At 40.7% G+C, this 16410-nt stretch overlaps 1 protein-coding gene and 1 non-coding gene across 12 annotated transcripts in view; both read right to left on the reverse strand.

Moving 5' to 3' along the window:
- Positions 1 to 16410, reverse strand: part of AOPEP (aminopeptidase O (putative)) — a 341245-nt gene that overhangs the window by 277104 nt on the left and 47731 nt on the right. For all 11 annotated transcript variants that reach the window (XR_008291205.1, XR_008291206.1, XR_008291207.1 and 8 more), the window contains one exon: positions 12303 to 12469. Coding sequence is in view for 8 of the 11 variants with exons in the window: in XM_027048223.2 (XP_026904024.1) it covers positions 12303 to 12469 (167 nt within the window). In the remaining 3 variants the exon portion in view is untranslated. The remainder of the gene's footprint in view (positions 1 to 12302; positions 12470 to 16410) is intronic.
- LOC113596166 (U6 spliceosomal RNA) lies at positions 13690 to 13796 on the reverse strand. Its single transcript, XR_003416906.1, has one exon. It is a non-coding gene; the product is annotated as a U6 spliceosomal RNA (small nuclear RNA).

Below are 16410 nucleotides of genomic sequence, written 5' to 3' on the forward strand. Positions count from 1 at the left end.
TGTTTTATTTTATTTTATTTTTTTTCAGGCAGAAACCTTAAACGACCTAAAGTTTGGGAGTGAGATAGCAAAAGTGATAGCAGAACCTCAGTCAAGCCCAGCAAAAATATATCCAAACTGCCACTGCTCCCTTGTAGTCTTCTCTGAAGTTAAACAATGGAAAGAAAGGATTTGGGGGGCAGGGGCAGGATGTATTGAAAATATCACTCAAACCCATATCTTAAATGTTCAAGATGATTTTCTTCTATATGATCCTCAGGATTTTTCATTTTTTAAGATTCTTAAAGTTCCTTTACTTAGTGGAGGTCATTTAGAATAAACTGTTTCATATTTCGAGCCTTAACAGCAAAAAAGTTTCTCTAGGCTACCAAGTGACGGTTAAACAGGGGCGGATCAATGCGCTGGGCCAAATAAAACCTGGCTAGAAACGTGTTTCCCAAAGACCCTTGTTGGACCCTTCACAGAGGCTCCCCAAAGCTGTCCAGCCCTGGGCTTCTTGCCCAACCCTGGGTGAATGTTGGAGCGACCGCTGTGACAACTGAACGCTTTCAGTTCTCTGGGGGAGGTTTTTACTAGTTTCTTACTATGAGGGCATGTCTGGTAGAAAAGTCTCATTGGGGTTGTCTGTTAATGGAGTATTCCACTGAGCCCACAGGGAGACTGCCCACTGCCACAGGGAGCTAGCTGCTCAAGGAATACCTGATCTCATCTTCGAACCCAATGGCAAAAAATGCAAGTAACAAGGTGGAAATACTGCCCCAGAAAGCAGAGCATGCATTCCAAAGACAAAGAGAAATAATTTCTGGATTATCTATTGTTTGGGATAAGCCTACCTTGCAAAGAGAATTGATGAGAGCTTATTTTTTCTGAATATGTCCATTGATTGAGTTCCAGCTCTGGAATCTGACTGCTGGGGTCCAACTCCCTGAGCCACACTTACCAGTTTGGGCACATTGCTTAATCTCTCTATGCATCAGTTTCCTCATCTATAACAAGGGAATAATCATAGTATCTGCCTCATAGGATTATGTGAGGATTAAATTAGATAATATATATAGAAATCACTCGACATAGTAATTGGCACATAATAAGTGCTGAAGAAATGTTAACTGCTGTTGTCTTTACAACTACCTCCCCCTGTTGCTTGGGCTGACTGTCTGGAGACAGAGACAAAGAATGTTGAAGGTATGGCTGCCACATGTGCACCAAAGCCTGTGGCCTGATGAGGCCCACATATGGGGGTTTAAGGTTGAATGGCATTAAAATGCAGTGCACACAAAGCGATCCATTTAAAGGAGAATGACAGCCCAAAGGGGGCATCCTGTATGACTTCATATAGAATGGGCCATTTGGAGACTATTTAAATGGTGTTTACTTTAAATGAGCCATCCTCGATGAAACAGACAGTGAATGCCTTCATTTTCCTTTTTGATTCAATCCACTTGCCCTAGACTCCCTTGCTACACCAGCTGCAAAACAAAGAGAACACACTGTACTTGAATTAACCCAGAGTTTTTCCTCTGCAAAGGCCAGAAGCCCATCACACCACTGGATGATTTCACGGCCAGGCCGGATTCATTAGCAAGACTAACAGGGAGGGGGGAGGTAGGAAGGGGCCCAGAGGAAGTGGCACTCCCTAACCAAGCAGGCTTGAGCAGCCACCCATCTTGCCTCCCTTCTGGGCCTCCTCAGAAAGCTCCTGAATACCCCTTCACCACCTCCTCAAACTGGAACTTACTAAGGGTGGAAAATTCTTATACTCCGATGGTCTCACGGGTAAGACAGATACATCATATCAAGTATTCTTCTTATGATCACAATAGCAGCTGCTATAATATCCAAATAGACCTGTTCGTGTCCAGAACGGAATTGAAATTTTCTTTGAAGATGATTGTATTTTTTGTAGGTATGATAAGGATTTGAAATAGGTCACTTTTTAAATCATAAGAGGCAGTTCAAAATTTACTTTTAAAAATTCTTATAACTGGAGTGTTAAAAAATTCCCTTAATTATTTTCTAATTTATCACATTTTAAAACACCGTCCTACGAATAGTTTTAAAGGTTCAGTCTTCCTCCATCAGAAGAGGAAAGAGGAAAAAGGAAGAATTTGATGGAATCAGCCCATGGAGGCAGAGAGAACTTTCTTACACTAAGCCTGTAAAAAACCTTGCTCATTATTTGGGAAGATCACTTTTATAAAAAGAAAAGCAGAAGAAAATTAAGATACTGTAGTCATTTTGACACATCAATTATGCCCACTAATAGTAAATTAAATACAAAATATATGGAAAGTCATTATCCTATTCTTAGGGGAGTCTTGGAAATACAAAACACACTGTAAAAATACAGCCACCCCATCCACAACCACCCTGCTTCTAGAGGCAAAGGCAGATAATTTATCTTTGCAAAGTTAAACATCTCACAGAATTTTTTTGTTATTTAAGGAGTTATTGTTTTCCCTGAAAATTAAAACAGGCACTTAAATTCTTCCTATTAAAAGCTCTCACTTTATCTTTTAAACCCTTCCACTGTAGGTTAGACAAATAACATGAAGCATTTGGAAACATCAGATTGATACATGCTTTTACTTAACATATCAGGTTTCTTTCCTCAATTCTTCTGTAGCCCCTGCTTGTTTCCTACCTCACGACTGATTTTTTTTTCTCCAGCCCCTCTTCTTAATTTCAGAATTTCCTGCCCAAATTATTCCATGTATCAAGCTATTTTATGATTTTGCAGTATCTTTGTATTACAAATTAAAGGTGCTTAGCAAGGTGTATAGGAACATGTGTATAAAGGAAAATGTGTATTTTTACGTGTATAGAGACAGTCACACCATACACAATGCGCAGGTTATATACGTGTTGTGGTTTTTTTTGTTTTTTTTGTTTTTTTTTTTAATAATCACAGATACATAAAAAGGAGGGAAAGGTCCCGGTTTGGGTTGCTCTTCCTCTCTTGGCTTGCCTGTCCAGTGCTTGGGTCTTTCAGCAAACCCCAGCCCTTTCTCTTTCAGTACTTTTGAGCTGCTGAGTCTACACGGTCTGGTTTTATGAGCTAGTGCCACCCTCTTGAATACCCATGGCGTGACTGTCTTTCGTTAGTTCTTCTCTGCTGTTGCTCAAGGGCGGGAACTGGCACCAGAACAAAGGAGACAGTAAGAATGCCCTGGGCTGGTATGCACCAGCACTGCCTAACCAGGGCCAAGTGCCAGGTCATGCCACCACTTCTCAGGCACTGATGCCACCCAGCAGGGCTTCGGGTTTCCTTCCCCGCAACATGGTACTGCCTGCGGCACAGGACTCCCCGAAGAGAATGACCTTCAAGATCATTCTTGTGAACCAGGTAAAAGAGCGCCACCTACTGAACTGAGAACACAAGTACCTCCATTGGTTTTGAGGTTTTCCCTCGCGGTTAATGAATACCTAAAGGAATACATCGCATTTCACCAGGCTTGTTATTCCACATCTCACCCACCAGTCTGACCTGTGACACAGATTACCCAGTTCCCCTTAAACTTAAGTGCAAAATGGGTCAGCAAACCAGGCACCAAATCATACTGCTCCAGATGGTCACAGGTACACTTGAGAACTTTATTCACATGAGAAAATTAATGAATGTCAAGCCTAAGACAAAAATCCATAGCAAAAAGAATCGGTCCATGCCTGTTGTAATCATCATTACCCAAAAGACATCATGATGACTTCCTGTATGCCAAATATGGTAAGTACAGCACTAGGAGGGCAAGCAAGAGCCAGTCAGAAGCAAGTCACAAATGAAAAGAATGAATGGACAAAGATTTAGAAAGTGCTGAGACATGATGTGAGGCCTTAAAGTGAGGGATGTAACAGAGCACAACACTGTCTCGATCACCAGGAGCTTTCTAAAGAGAAAAAGGTGAATGCATTCACTCTGTACTCCTATCCCTTGAAACATATGTATGTGTGCTAGCTCAGAATACAGTTTCCTCAGTTCTAGAAACAAGGAGCTTTCTCTATGTTGTATTCTCTCTTTGTGGTGAAAACTCTTAATCATAACCATTCCTAAACGTCTTTTACTTTGTCATTTCCTTATACGTAATTCCTGGTTGCATACTGTGGGAGCAGTCTAAGTAGTATTGCTCATTTTGAGCCATCAAGAGGAAAGAAAGTTGGCTTTCAATTGCACACAGGAGGGTCTGGACCCTGAAATCCTGGCTTTTTCCTGGAATTTCCCCACACAAAGTCAAGAGAGAGAATGTCAGAGACTTAGTCTATTGGGCAGGCCAGAGTAGCATTTTGCCCAGGATGAAGTAATGTCTACAGTTTCTTACTTTTGCACAGAAAAATGAAATCAGATACTATGTGAGGGCACATAGAGTTTTTAACACCTTTCTCTTGTTCATATGCTTCTTCTCCTACTTGTGTAAGCAGCTTAGGTTAGTTTTATTCATTTACATCAGGCTTTCCATGAAAAATAAGTGGAATGTTTTATTTATCTAGTTAGTAGGAATACACTAAATTAGACTCTACAAAAATAAAACTAAGTTAGACTCTACAAAAATAAAATAAAACTAAACTAAACAAAAGAATTGTAGAACAGGGAAGAACAAGAATGTTGTGCCAGTTCTTTTTTCTTTTATTATCTATTGAGCCTAGGAAAAAAGGCATAAACTCTAAACAGAAGCATAAGTACAGAAATGACCCCGAAATCTTTTTTGTTACTATTCAGTAGTGCTTTTAAATGCTCCTTCCATGAACTTCTATCTGATTATACAGAACACATTTTTTTAAGCAAGTATTGAGCACCTATTACATACAAAGCACTTTTGGGGGGCAATGGGTCTCTGTGCATAATAGTTGAGCTACATTTTGGCAGGCAACAGAGGCCAACTGTAACATACAAGCTAACATTTCTATCTGCCCAAATGAAATTATGCTGGGGAAGTTAAATAATAAAGGGGCCAAACCAGCCAATCTAAATCGATAGCTTTGATGTAGCCTTCTTGAAAAAAGGCTAGTGACTTCTGAGCTAATAAAATTCTTATGATGGTCATCATGCTGCAATCTAAACCATTAGCCTTCTTTTTGTAAAGAGCAAAGAGGAATGATTTCCCTCCTGTAGCAAGGGCTCAGAGGTCCATCTTCTGATGTCTGTCCCCTGCCCAAAGGCTGCTGTCATTTCTGTTGCTGTTATCTGCCTCATTACATTATGCTGCTCCCAGGTGCTTTGCTTCTTTCGGGAAATCAGCTGGTGCCTGCCAAATGTGCTAATCACGCTGATGTGTCACTGTGATGGCAACTGTGACTTGGGGGCCCAGTTTTCCGCTCATGTTTTTGAGGGGAGCTCGTCGTTTTAAAGGGCATTGTGCACAACAGAGTGGAGGACCTAGGAGACCACTCTACAATCTAAGAAACATAACTTAGAAAGGAAGTAGTATCATCTTGTAGCCACATACCCTTTTTCCCTAGGGAGCGCACAGAAATTTGGAGGCATTATTCCATCCTCAAGATAGCCATTTTGGAACTAGCAAAGAGCTTTGCTAGTACTCTTTTCCGGTTGTCCTTTGGAAAACCTCAGCTGTGGTCTGTAGGGGAACTGCAGTATTAGGTATTAATATGAGTATTTTTCCTTGTCTCACTCAATCCTTTCTCAGTTTGAATTGGTAAAGTCTACTCCATGATATCACGTAAGTGTAAGTGGTATGAACATAAGCAAATCCCAGTAGGCATCTCCTTTATTACAACTCTGCCCTGAATTGGTTAATTCTGAAAAAAAGATTCTCAGATATATTCCTGCAGGCATGAAAAATTTCCATGAAAATTTTAAAATCAATTCTTGTTCTAATTTTGATAATCTTCAAATAGACAATTATAGACAGATACGAAAGGGGTCAGAAGGCTTTTTTTCTGTAATAAGCTAGTTAATAAACATTTTAGGCTTTGCAGGCCATACAATCTTTATCACAACAGTTCAGCTCTGCCATTGTAGCACAAAAGCAGCCATAGGCGATGGCCATGTTTCAGTAAAACTTTATTTACAAAAATAGGTAGCAGGCCAGATTTGGCAAGCAGGCTGGATCATCCAGATATAACTGAGTACTAGTAAACAATTTCACAGTTTACATCTGCACTAGTGTATATGATTGCACAGGGACATGCAAAACTGCTTTAATTATTGAAAGATAACGAGAAAAGAACATAAGGATGATGTTTTTGGTGAATAAGGACTAGATGACATAATAGTATGCTGTGTAAACAAAAACTTTACAATACGTGGAAGAAAAGCGGTGGAGGACAAGATCCTTGTGTGGCTCAGGGTAGAAGACGCACAATAATCTCAACAGAACCTTCATGGAGCTGTCCACACTACAGTTATAGTGAGGGGCAATTTCATTTCAGCGAAATAATAATCTTTACATTAAATTAAGTTGCTAATTTGAATTTTATTGATTTAATAGTTTGGTCTATGTTTAGTTTATATTTGATTTTGGCTTTATAGATGTGTAAGAGTTATTACATAATAATAACATATATAACAAATATTATCGAAATATATAATAATAAATATACTGACCATATCACATATATCATAATAATATATATCATCAATAATATATCCATAATGTAATATAACATATATTATGTAAAAGTTTATACCCAGTCTTCCATTTATACTTTCTAAAATATCATTCTAAAACAAGTAATTTAAGTCAACTCCAGTGAATCAGGGGATTTTTTTTCCCCTCTAAAAAGACAAAGAATACTCGAGTTTGAGAAACACTGCCAAACACAGCCTTTATATCTGAACTGCAGAGCCAAATTATGAATGAGGAAGTATGTAGCCTTGGTGAAGTGGGAGGAGGGAGAGCCACACAGCATCTGAGGAAGTGTAGTTATCACAAGTAAACCACAATAGGCAGCCACAGAGGCTGGAGGAGTTCAGGTATCAGTGCCTGCTTGAGGCTGTGGCATTTCATATACTCAATCAATTCAGCATGTCACGGAACCACATAGGGAGGGTAGAAAAAGATCCTGTGTGAGCCCAGCAGAAGTTCATCAGACAACTTGCAAGAAGGCACCAGAGCCTGGATAAAGGAGCGGTGTGCTTTGTAACCTCTCCTGTGATTAACAGAGAGAGGGTTTTAGGCAGCATATAAGTAGACAGTGAGTGGAATGCAGGGAAATCTATAGACTTTATCCTGTCTGTTGGTACATAGCAGAGAGGAAAGCCATGAACACTATTAAAAAACAAAAAACAAAAAACCTCAGAATAAAGGTCAAAGAAAACATTGTTCTAAGGACTCAGAGGAAGAACAAGCCTTGGAAGTCAATTTACTAGACCCCAAACAAGTTCAGCAAACTGGCATTCCAATTATGATACAAGATATAACTTCTATTAAAAAAATGGTAAAAAACCACGTGAAGGCAACAGGCTGAGACAGTGTAACATAGTGAGATCAAAAGACAACAAAGTAATGAGATAAAAAAGATGAGGAAGGATTGCAAGAAACTGTTACAGAAACAACTTAATCTGTAATGGAATTACTACAGAACAAAACGTCTCTAAGGAAAATCAGTGTTATAGACTACTAGTAAAAAATGAAAAGGCAAGCCATACAGACTGGAAGAGTGTATTTGCAATATATATATCGGACAGAAGGCTTACATCTAGAGTATATAAAGTATTGTCACAATCTAATAATAAAAACAACCAAAAACCCACATTTAATAAATGAGTGAGTTGAAGAGATGTTTTTTAAAAGGAAGATATAGGAATGTACAAAAAGCACATGAAAAGTTGCTCACCATCATTAGCCGTCAGAGAAATGTGAATTAAAGCCACAAGGAGAAGTTTTTTACCACCAGCTGGAGGGCTAAAATTAAAAGGACTGACAACACCACGTGTTCTGCTGGTGGAACAGAAAATGACTCCATCACTTTGGAACTAGTCTGGCAGACACTTACAGAGTTAAAATATACATATATGATCCCACAATTCCACTCCACGATTACTCAGAAATAAAAACCTATATCTGCAAAAAGACTTATAATTGAATGTCCACAGCATATGCTCTGTGATGGTCAAAAACAATTCAAATGTCCCTCACCAGGTGGGCAGATAAAACAAAAAACAAACAAACAAAAACCCCTGCAGTTCATTCATATAATGGGTGACTACTCAGCAATTATCTTATTTAAAAAAACAAAAATGTTCCAAGCAAAGTCTACCCCCGACATGGGGCTCAAACTCACAACCTTGAGATTAGAGATATGCTCCACCAACTGAGCCAGCCAAGCCCCACCCCCCCCCCCCGACCAATTTCCTTAAAAGAGTAAACTACTGGGGTGCCTGGGTGGCTCAGTCAGTTGAGCGTCAGACTTCAGCTCAGGTCATGATCTCACAGTTCGTGAGTTCAAGCCCCGTGTCAGGCTCTGCGCTGACAGCTCAGGGCCTGGAGCCTGCTTCGGATTCTGTGTCTCCCTCTCTCTCTGCTCCTCCCCTGCTTGCGCTCTGTCTCTCTCTCAAAAATAAAGATTAAAAAAAAAATTTAATAAAAAAAATAATAAAAAAGTAAACTATTGACACCAACAACAATATGGATGCAACTCACAAACATGCAGAGCAAAAGCAGCCCAACATGAAAGAATAAGTCCATTTATGTGAATCCACAGGAGAGGCAGAGATATGGAAATCAGAGCAGTGGGAGACTGGTATGCGGCTGGGGAGAAATGACTTAAGGAGAGATGGCAAAGGCATGGGGAATTTCCAGGGGAACAGAAAGAGTCTACATCTTCATAGGGGGGCTGATTAATTACACAGAGATATATATTTGTCACACCTCATGAACAAGGCTTAAATGAATGAGGTATAATACAAAAACAAAATATAAAGATAATATCAGTCCCAAACCACAAACTGTATTAATTAAAACTGGGGAATGTGGTGAGGGAAGAGGAGAGAAGTAAATGCTCATTAAATTTATTATTTGATAAAGAGTGAAGTCAAGAGCTATCAGTTAACTAAATTGTGAAACATCCATTTACAGAATACTCTGTAGTCATAAAAATAATGAGGAAGTTCTTTATTATGTTCAGATGTAAGATTAGCTATAAGACACATTTATTCTAGAGGAGGAAGCATAATACAAAAAGGTGTATAGCATGTTATGATTTGTGCAACAAAAAAGGAGAAACTATACCATCCACAAAGAAAATTGGTCACCTTGATTGCCTTGGGGGACAATTACTGGGTAGGTGGAAATTAGGAGCAAAAAAGGTAACTTTACTGCAATTTTCTTGTCCTTTGTTCATTTGTTTAAAAAATTTTCTAATTTTTTTAACATTTATTTTTGAGAGAGAGAGAGAGAGCAACAGAGTGTGAGTGGGGGAGGGGCAGAGAGAGGAGGAGACCTGGAATCTGAAGCAGGCTCCAGGCTCTGAACTGTCAGCACAGAGCCTGATGTGGGGCTCGAACTCACAAACTGTGAGATCCTAACCTGAGCCGAAGTAGGACACTTAACCAAAGGAGCCACCCAGGCACCCCGGTCCTTTGTTCATTTCCAAATGAGCCACGTAAATGTGACCAATTTTTAAAAGTAAAAATTTACTTACTATTTTTTTAAATTAAAATTATAATTATTTTTATTATTATTTTTGAGAGAGAGAGAACGTGAGCTGGGAGGGGGCAGAGAAAGAGGGGGACAGAGGATCAGAAGTGGGCTCTGTGCTCTCTGTACAGAGCCCAACGCGGGGCTTGAACTCACAAACTGTGAGATTGTGACCTGAGCCAAAGTCAGATGCTCAACCGACTGAACCACCCAGTTGCCTCAAAAATAAAATTTTTAAATATATTGCTTGTTTTGTTTGGCTTTGACCTTGGGAATCAAGTAAACAGTCACTGAACCCTCCAGTACATGCATAAAACTAGTTTCTGACACAGGAGATCTCACAAATCAAAAGATAACACTTGTCATGATGAGCACTGAGTACTGCACAGAATTGTTGAATCACTAGATTTTACACCTGAAACCAATGTAACACTGTATGTTAACTATACTGGAGTTAAAATAAAAAACTTAATTTAAAAAAAGGAGAGGGGTGAGCCTGAGTGGCTCAGTCCATTGAGCGTCCAACTTTGGCTCAGGTCATGATCTCATGGTTCCTGAGTTTGAGCCCCACGTGGGGCTCTGTGCTGACAGCTCAGAGCTTGGAGCCTGCCTCAGATTCTATGTCTGTCTGTCTGTCTGTCTGTCTCTCTGCTCCTCCCCCACTCTCCCTCTCAGTTTCTCTCTCTCTCTCTCTCTCTCTCCCTCTCAAAAATAAAGATAATTTTTTTGTTTTAAAAAAGGAGATACTACAAGTCAGCAAAATCTAATAAATGATCTTGGAGCAACTGGTTTCCTATTTGGGAAAAAAAAAAGTTTAGTTCTCATTTCATACAGCTGACCAATAAACTGCCAACAGATTAAATTACAAAAATTAAACTAAAATTTAAGTAAAAATATTAGAACAAAGCAGATGAATCTCAGAGCAACAAAAGACTTTCTAAGAGAAACTTGACAGATTTGACTACATAAAAATTAAAATCTCCTCTAGGTCAAAAACATTATATGAAATTAAAAGGCATATTATAAACTGGGAAAAATACTTTCCACAAATATCATAAGTGATTAATAATTTTATTTTATTTTATTCTTTTATATAGGAGATGAGCTTACAGATTTGTTTAATATAAGTTTTATGTGATGAGGGGGCCCCATAAGGAAACAAAGAGCCAAAGAAACCCTCAGCCAGTGTACTTCTCTGCTACGTTTGATGAAGAGTAGACAACTCAGGAACAGCTAGATGGAAGAGACACATATGAGAAGAGATGTGGGAAGATGCACGAAACATCCATGCCTCTCCCTGCATCTTCACATTTACCAACTTGAAGGCTCCAGTATCTTTATTTTTTAAAGACTCAATCAAATTAAAAGGTGAAACAAACTTTCGAAAAGCTTCACTAAGGCTTATTTATTAGAATAAAAATGGGCAAAGGAAGTGAATAGTTAATGAAAATCGTTAAGAAACCTACAAGGACAGGTGCAACCTCACTGATAATCGAAGCGATCCAATTAAAGAGAGACTTTCTCTTGCCTGTCAGACAGGTGAAGCTCCAGGTTAACCTCAGAGCTAGACAGGTATGGAAATTGGTGCAACCTTTCTGGAAAATAACTTGAGATATGTATCAACAACCTTAAACACGTTCAAAACTTTTGACTCAATACACACTATCTCATTTTATACACACTATCTCCTCAGGAATTTAATGCAACTTTATTCGTAATAGGAAAAACACCCTGGAAATAATAAAAATGCCTGATAATGTGGAAACATTAAATAAAATCTGATGTATATACAACAAAATTATTATGCAGACATTAAAATCATATTTTTGAAAAATACTTAGTGGCCTAAAAAAATTCAAGATACAGTACAAGTGAAAAGAGTGGAATATAAAACTCTTATGTGCTACGACGACAATTTTGAAATGATAACACGTATTATACATACTGATTTCAAACACTGGGGGGAAATGCAGCAAAATGTTAGCAACCACTTTCTCTAAAGTTATTTTGTATTACTTCTGCTTTTCTATAAGTGTTAAAGTTTCTATAATAAGTACATAGGAGGAGACACCATATTTTAAATGAAGAAAAAATATGTAATATAATTACAAAAGTTTTACCTGGCGTCAACACACTCTGGATCCTAACTGAAAATGTTAGCTAGTGCAATAGGCACGTGACTCGCAGACAAAACGTTGATGCGTTAGCACTTGCCTTCCATCTTTCTTACACACCTTTGATTCAGAACCGAATCGGCAAACAGTGTGTAGAACAGATGCCTTAGCAGGGCATCTCCGGTGGGTCAGCCAACAGGAGTTCGATGGCTCAGTGCAATGAATAACCTGGTACAGGCTCCACGACTGAACTCCAGACAACCCAACTGTAACAGTGTTTCTGTGACACATTTGCCTGCCCAAAATCTTCAGCTGAGACCACCCGCTTATGGCCCACAAACCACCAGGTGAAAGCAACTGCTAAAATAATCTAGGAATTGATAACTCTGGCATGAAGAAGAGCCCCGCATGCTTTGTCCAGACTCTCAAGTGCCCCTCCCCATCCCCTGCTGTTTTCTCTGGCAAAACGTTTTTAGTAGGTTCATTCCAACCCAACTAATCAAGGAGCTCTTTAAAGTTGAGAAAAACATCGCGTACTGGATCCCTGGGTCCAGCATGTGCGCAATACAGAAAGAAGCACAGAACACATGTACGGTACCTTCCCGAAGCTGTGTTGGCTTGGCAGAATTTTCCCCACTCATTAAAACAACAAAAGATGCAGCTGCTCGAACTGTAGCTTGCCATGTTGACATGGCAACGGGTGGCTCCTGGCAGGGAAAAAGGGCCCTGTTGTTTATGGGAGATCCCATAGTATAAACACATGGCCTGCAGAAGAAAGACAAAGAAACAAAAGGGGAGAATCTTTAAATGAGTTGTCACTTTTCTCACCACCGCCATAGTGAAGGTTAAGTTGAGCTTTTAAAGAGAAAACATTTGAGGCTTTGTAGTTGACTGGTTTCAAAGCATTTTGAACTAAAACTGCCAAGGGCTGGCTATGTGAATAGCTGGGTAGTAACTTCTCCCAAATGAATTACTTAAATATGTAAAGAGAATTGTTGTTGTTGTTGTTTTTTTTAAGGGAAGAATATATTTTTGGATATAGCTTTAAATACCATTCTGTCAATTTATTTTAAGTTTATCTATATATCTATTTTTGAGAGAGAGAGTACAAACAGAGAAGGGCCAGAGAGAGAGAGAGAGAGAGAGAGAGAGAGAGAGAGAATCCCAAGCAGGGAGCCCTACGTGGGGCTCGAACTCACAAACTGTGAGATCATGACCTGAGCTGAAACCAAGTGGGACGCTTAACCGAATGGGCCACCCAGGTGCCCCACTATTCTGCCAATTTAAAATTTATATTACCCATGCCCCTCCCCTTAGGCCCTTAATACCTTCAGAAGAAAACAAAAAGGTTTAGAGACATTCTTACAAACCTTTTGGAAAACATTCTGGAAAAGAAAATATGTTTAGAGATCACTGAGATATTAATGTTTGGAAAAACAAGCTGGTGGTCTCAAATCCAGTTGCTGGCGGGCAGATATCCCCAATGTTGGAAACCACCATCTCAAATGGAACCCTTGTGGGAATCCTTGTGTGGAGGCCAAGAACAGGGGTTGGCATATAAACAGGACTGTAGGTCACAACAACCAAGCTTGTGATGGGAAGGCCAAGTAGAGTCATTACCAAAGCGAGTGGAGGAAACCAAATAGTATGACGTTAGGGCTCGTTCTGCAACAATTAAAAATTACAAACCCACCCATACCAAGAACGATCCTTTCCATGATTAAATCAGAGGACAGAGATGGAAAAGATCCAGGAGATCAAAGAAATCCATTCTTTTGACACCAGAGTTGAAGGCACACAACTGACCCTCAGGAAAATGTCTTAAGAAAATGTCTCCACTTTTTTGCTTTTCAGGAATTACGACAAACATGATGTAGGGTTTTTTTTTTTAATTTTATTTTTTACTTTTTAAAATTTGCATCCAAATTAGTTAGCATATAGTGAAACAATGATTTCAGGGGTAGATTCCTTGATGCCCCTTACCCAAAAATATGGAATGCTTCACGAATTTGCGTGTCATCCTTGCGCAGGGGCCACGCTAATCTTCTCCGTGTCGTTCCAATTTTAGTATATGTGCTGCCGAAGTGAGCACAACATGATGTAGTTTTAATCAGCTTGATTTATAGAGTAAAGGAATAGAGCAGAGCACTAACTCTCTTGGGTAAACTGGTTTTCCTTTTTCATTAACATGGTTATGACTCAACATTTATTGTGTTCCTATAATGTGAGGGAACACACAGAATGATGGTCCTACTCCATCATTCAGGGCCCAGTAAGGAAAGGACACACCAGTCTAGATCTTACCAAACATAAGTAATTTAATATAGGCAACTGGCTATACCAATAATAGAAGAGCTGAGAAGCCAGAGGAAAATGAGGCAACCCAGGGATTAGCTGAAGGGGTAAACAGCAGTGAGTCCTCAGGCTGAGGGAGCTGGTGTTACTGGGAATTACTGGGTTGCAGCTCAAGGGGTCATATGGCAGAAGCCAGAGGCACAGTGGGGACTGTCCAACGGGTGCTGGGACCAGGGGAGACTCAGTCACTACTGGAGATGCCAAAGAAAGCAGGGAGGGAGGAAGAAATACCTTGTTTCTCACCAACTCCTGCTCTCAAATTTTCCACCAGTGCCCCAAACCGTGGACCAAACCTAGTAGGAGGCAGAAGACAAGGCAGCCTGGGAAATGAGGTTCCTTGTCATTCAGAGGTCACAAGGAGGGCAGAAACTGGATGTCAGAGCAAACAGGCAGCTGTAGCCTCTCTGTCCAGGCAGTGTGCATGCCACTGTGCTCGCACGTCCAACACAGGGCAGGGAAAGATTAGAAATGATGGAGCCCGTGGTCCTGGCCAACTTATCAAATGACTGTGAGAAAGTCCCTTGACCTCTCCGAGTCCCAAGTCAAACGGCGATGGAGGGCAGAGCCAACCTCTATTCTGGGCCATAAACTTATGATTCTGGTCCCAAGTTTATAAATCTAAGAACAAAGGTAAATTTTCATAGAAGGCCCAGAATTTCCCACCAACGAGTTCTGAACTCCCACCTTGGCCTCCTTGGACCCTTAGTCAGTTGACTTAATCTTGGTTAACCATCCAGCTTTAGACTGTTGAAGAACCGAATGAGGTTCTCCCAGCTTCCTCCCAGGTGGGGCTGGTAGTGGTGGGTGCAAGGTGGGACAGTGCTGTAGCAGCTCAAGTAGCTCACAGAGTTGGGGTTCAAGGTATGCCTACTTCTGAAAACTCTACTAACTGTTTTGCTTTTTCCCCCAAAGCCCATCTTATAGGAGGGTCTCAAGGAAGAAAGGTATCATTGGTGGAAATGGGGTGTATTCCCACCAGCCAAATGGCAGGTATAAACTCGTTTCCTCTGACAATGGTAGACATTGAGAATCAAGGCTTTCTTCCTCACTGAAGCAGAATGGATCCCACAACTTTTCTCAGTTCAAGAGCTCTAGGAAGCCACTTCCAATCTAAGTAGACATGTGGAGTTAAACCTATTTGTGACATTTACAAGGAAGTGACAGACCTTTGACTGGAGATCTCCTAAGACTTTCTCTGCCCAAGGGGCGCCTGGGTGGCTCAGTCGACTGAGTATCTGACTTCGGCTCAGGTCATGATCTTGTGGTCTGTGAGTTCCTGCCCCGCATCGGGCTCTGTGCTGACAGCTCAGAGCCTAGAGCCGGTTTCAGATTCTGTGTCTCCCTCTCTCTCTGCCTCTCCCCTGCTCATGCTCTGTCTCTCTCTCTCTCATCTGTCAAAAATAAACATTAAAAAAAATTAAAAAAAAAAAAAAGACTTTCTCTGCCCCATGCAAAGGGGGAGCTGACCTCATATTATGGTCTTAAATCCTAGGTGCTTAGGTCAAGTCTGAAAGCACCCGTGCTCACTTGCTATTGTGCTCAGCACCTGGTTTCTGTAGGGTGACTCTAGTGTTACATGTCTCCCCTTCCCTGCACAGGGAATGAATCCTCCCCAAAAGACTGGCTTGCCAAGAGGTATGCTCTCCTTCTCCCTATAAGTTTGGGCTGGAGCACAGTATTATATATTCCCCCTGTGCCCTTAGGTGTGTGGTCCCCAAGGCTTCCTCCATCAGCCTCCATGCCTCTTCCCTGAAGAAACAGATTTCAGATGCTGTCATATCTGAAAAACACTGTAGAGGAAGAATCAGAAGGACTTAATGATCTGCTGAAGGAGAAGAAGGAAAGGAGCCGCTCAGAGATAGCTGCTTCCAAGGTGGCCCCCAATAACCCTTGCCTCCTGGTATTCATACCCTTATGGAGTCCCCTCCCACACTGTAGCAGGGTTGGTCTGTGTGACCAATAGGATATGGCAGAAGAGATGTCATTTCTGAGATTAGAGAATTTAAAAATCTGTGACTTTCATTTTAGGGTCTCTCAGTGTCTCTCTGTCCCTCCCTTCCTCCCACCCCCCCCCGCCTGCCTCCCTCCCTATCACATGCTCTGGAGGGCACCCAGCTGCCATGTCAAAACAGTACTCACACAGCCTCTGGAGGGGCCCATGTGCTAGAATATAGAGACCTCTGGTGTACAGTCAGGGAGGACCTGAGGTCTGTCAATAACCATGCAAATGAATTTGGAAGAGAATTGTCCAGCTGAGATGCCTGTGGCCCTGACAGATAGCTGACTGCAACCTTGTAAGAGATCCTGAGCCAGAACCACCCGATTAAGCTGCTCCTGGAATCTTAACCCTC

This window comes from Acinonyx jubatus, chromosome D4, assembly GCF_027475565.1.
Source record: "Acinonyx jubatus isolate Ajub_Pintada_27869175 chromosome D4, VMU_Ajub_asm_v1.0, whole genome shotgun sequence".
In the NCBI taxonomy this organism is placed as follows: Eukaryota; Metazoa; Chordata; class Mammalia; order Carnivora; family Felidae; genus Acinonyx; species Acinonyx jubatus.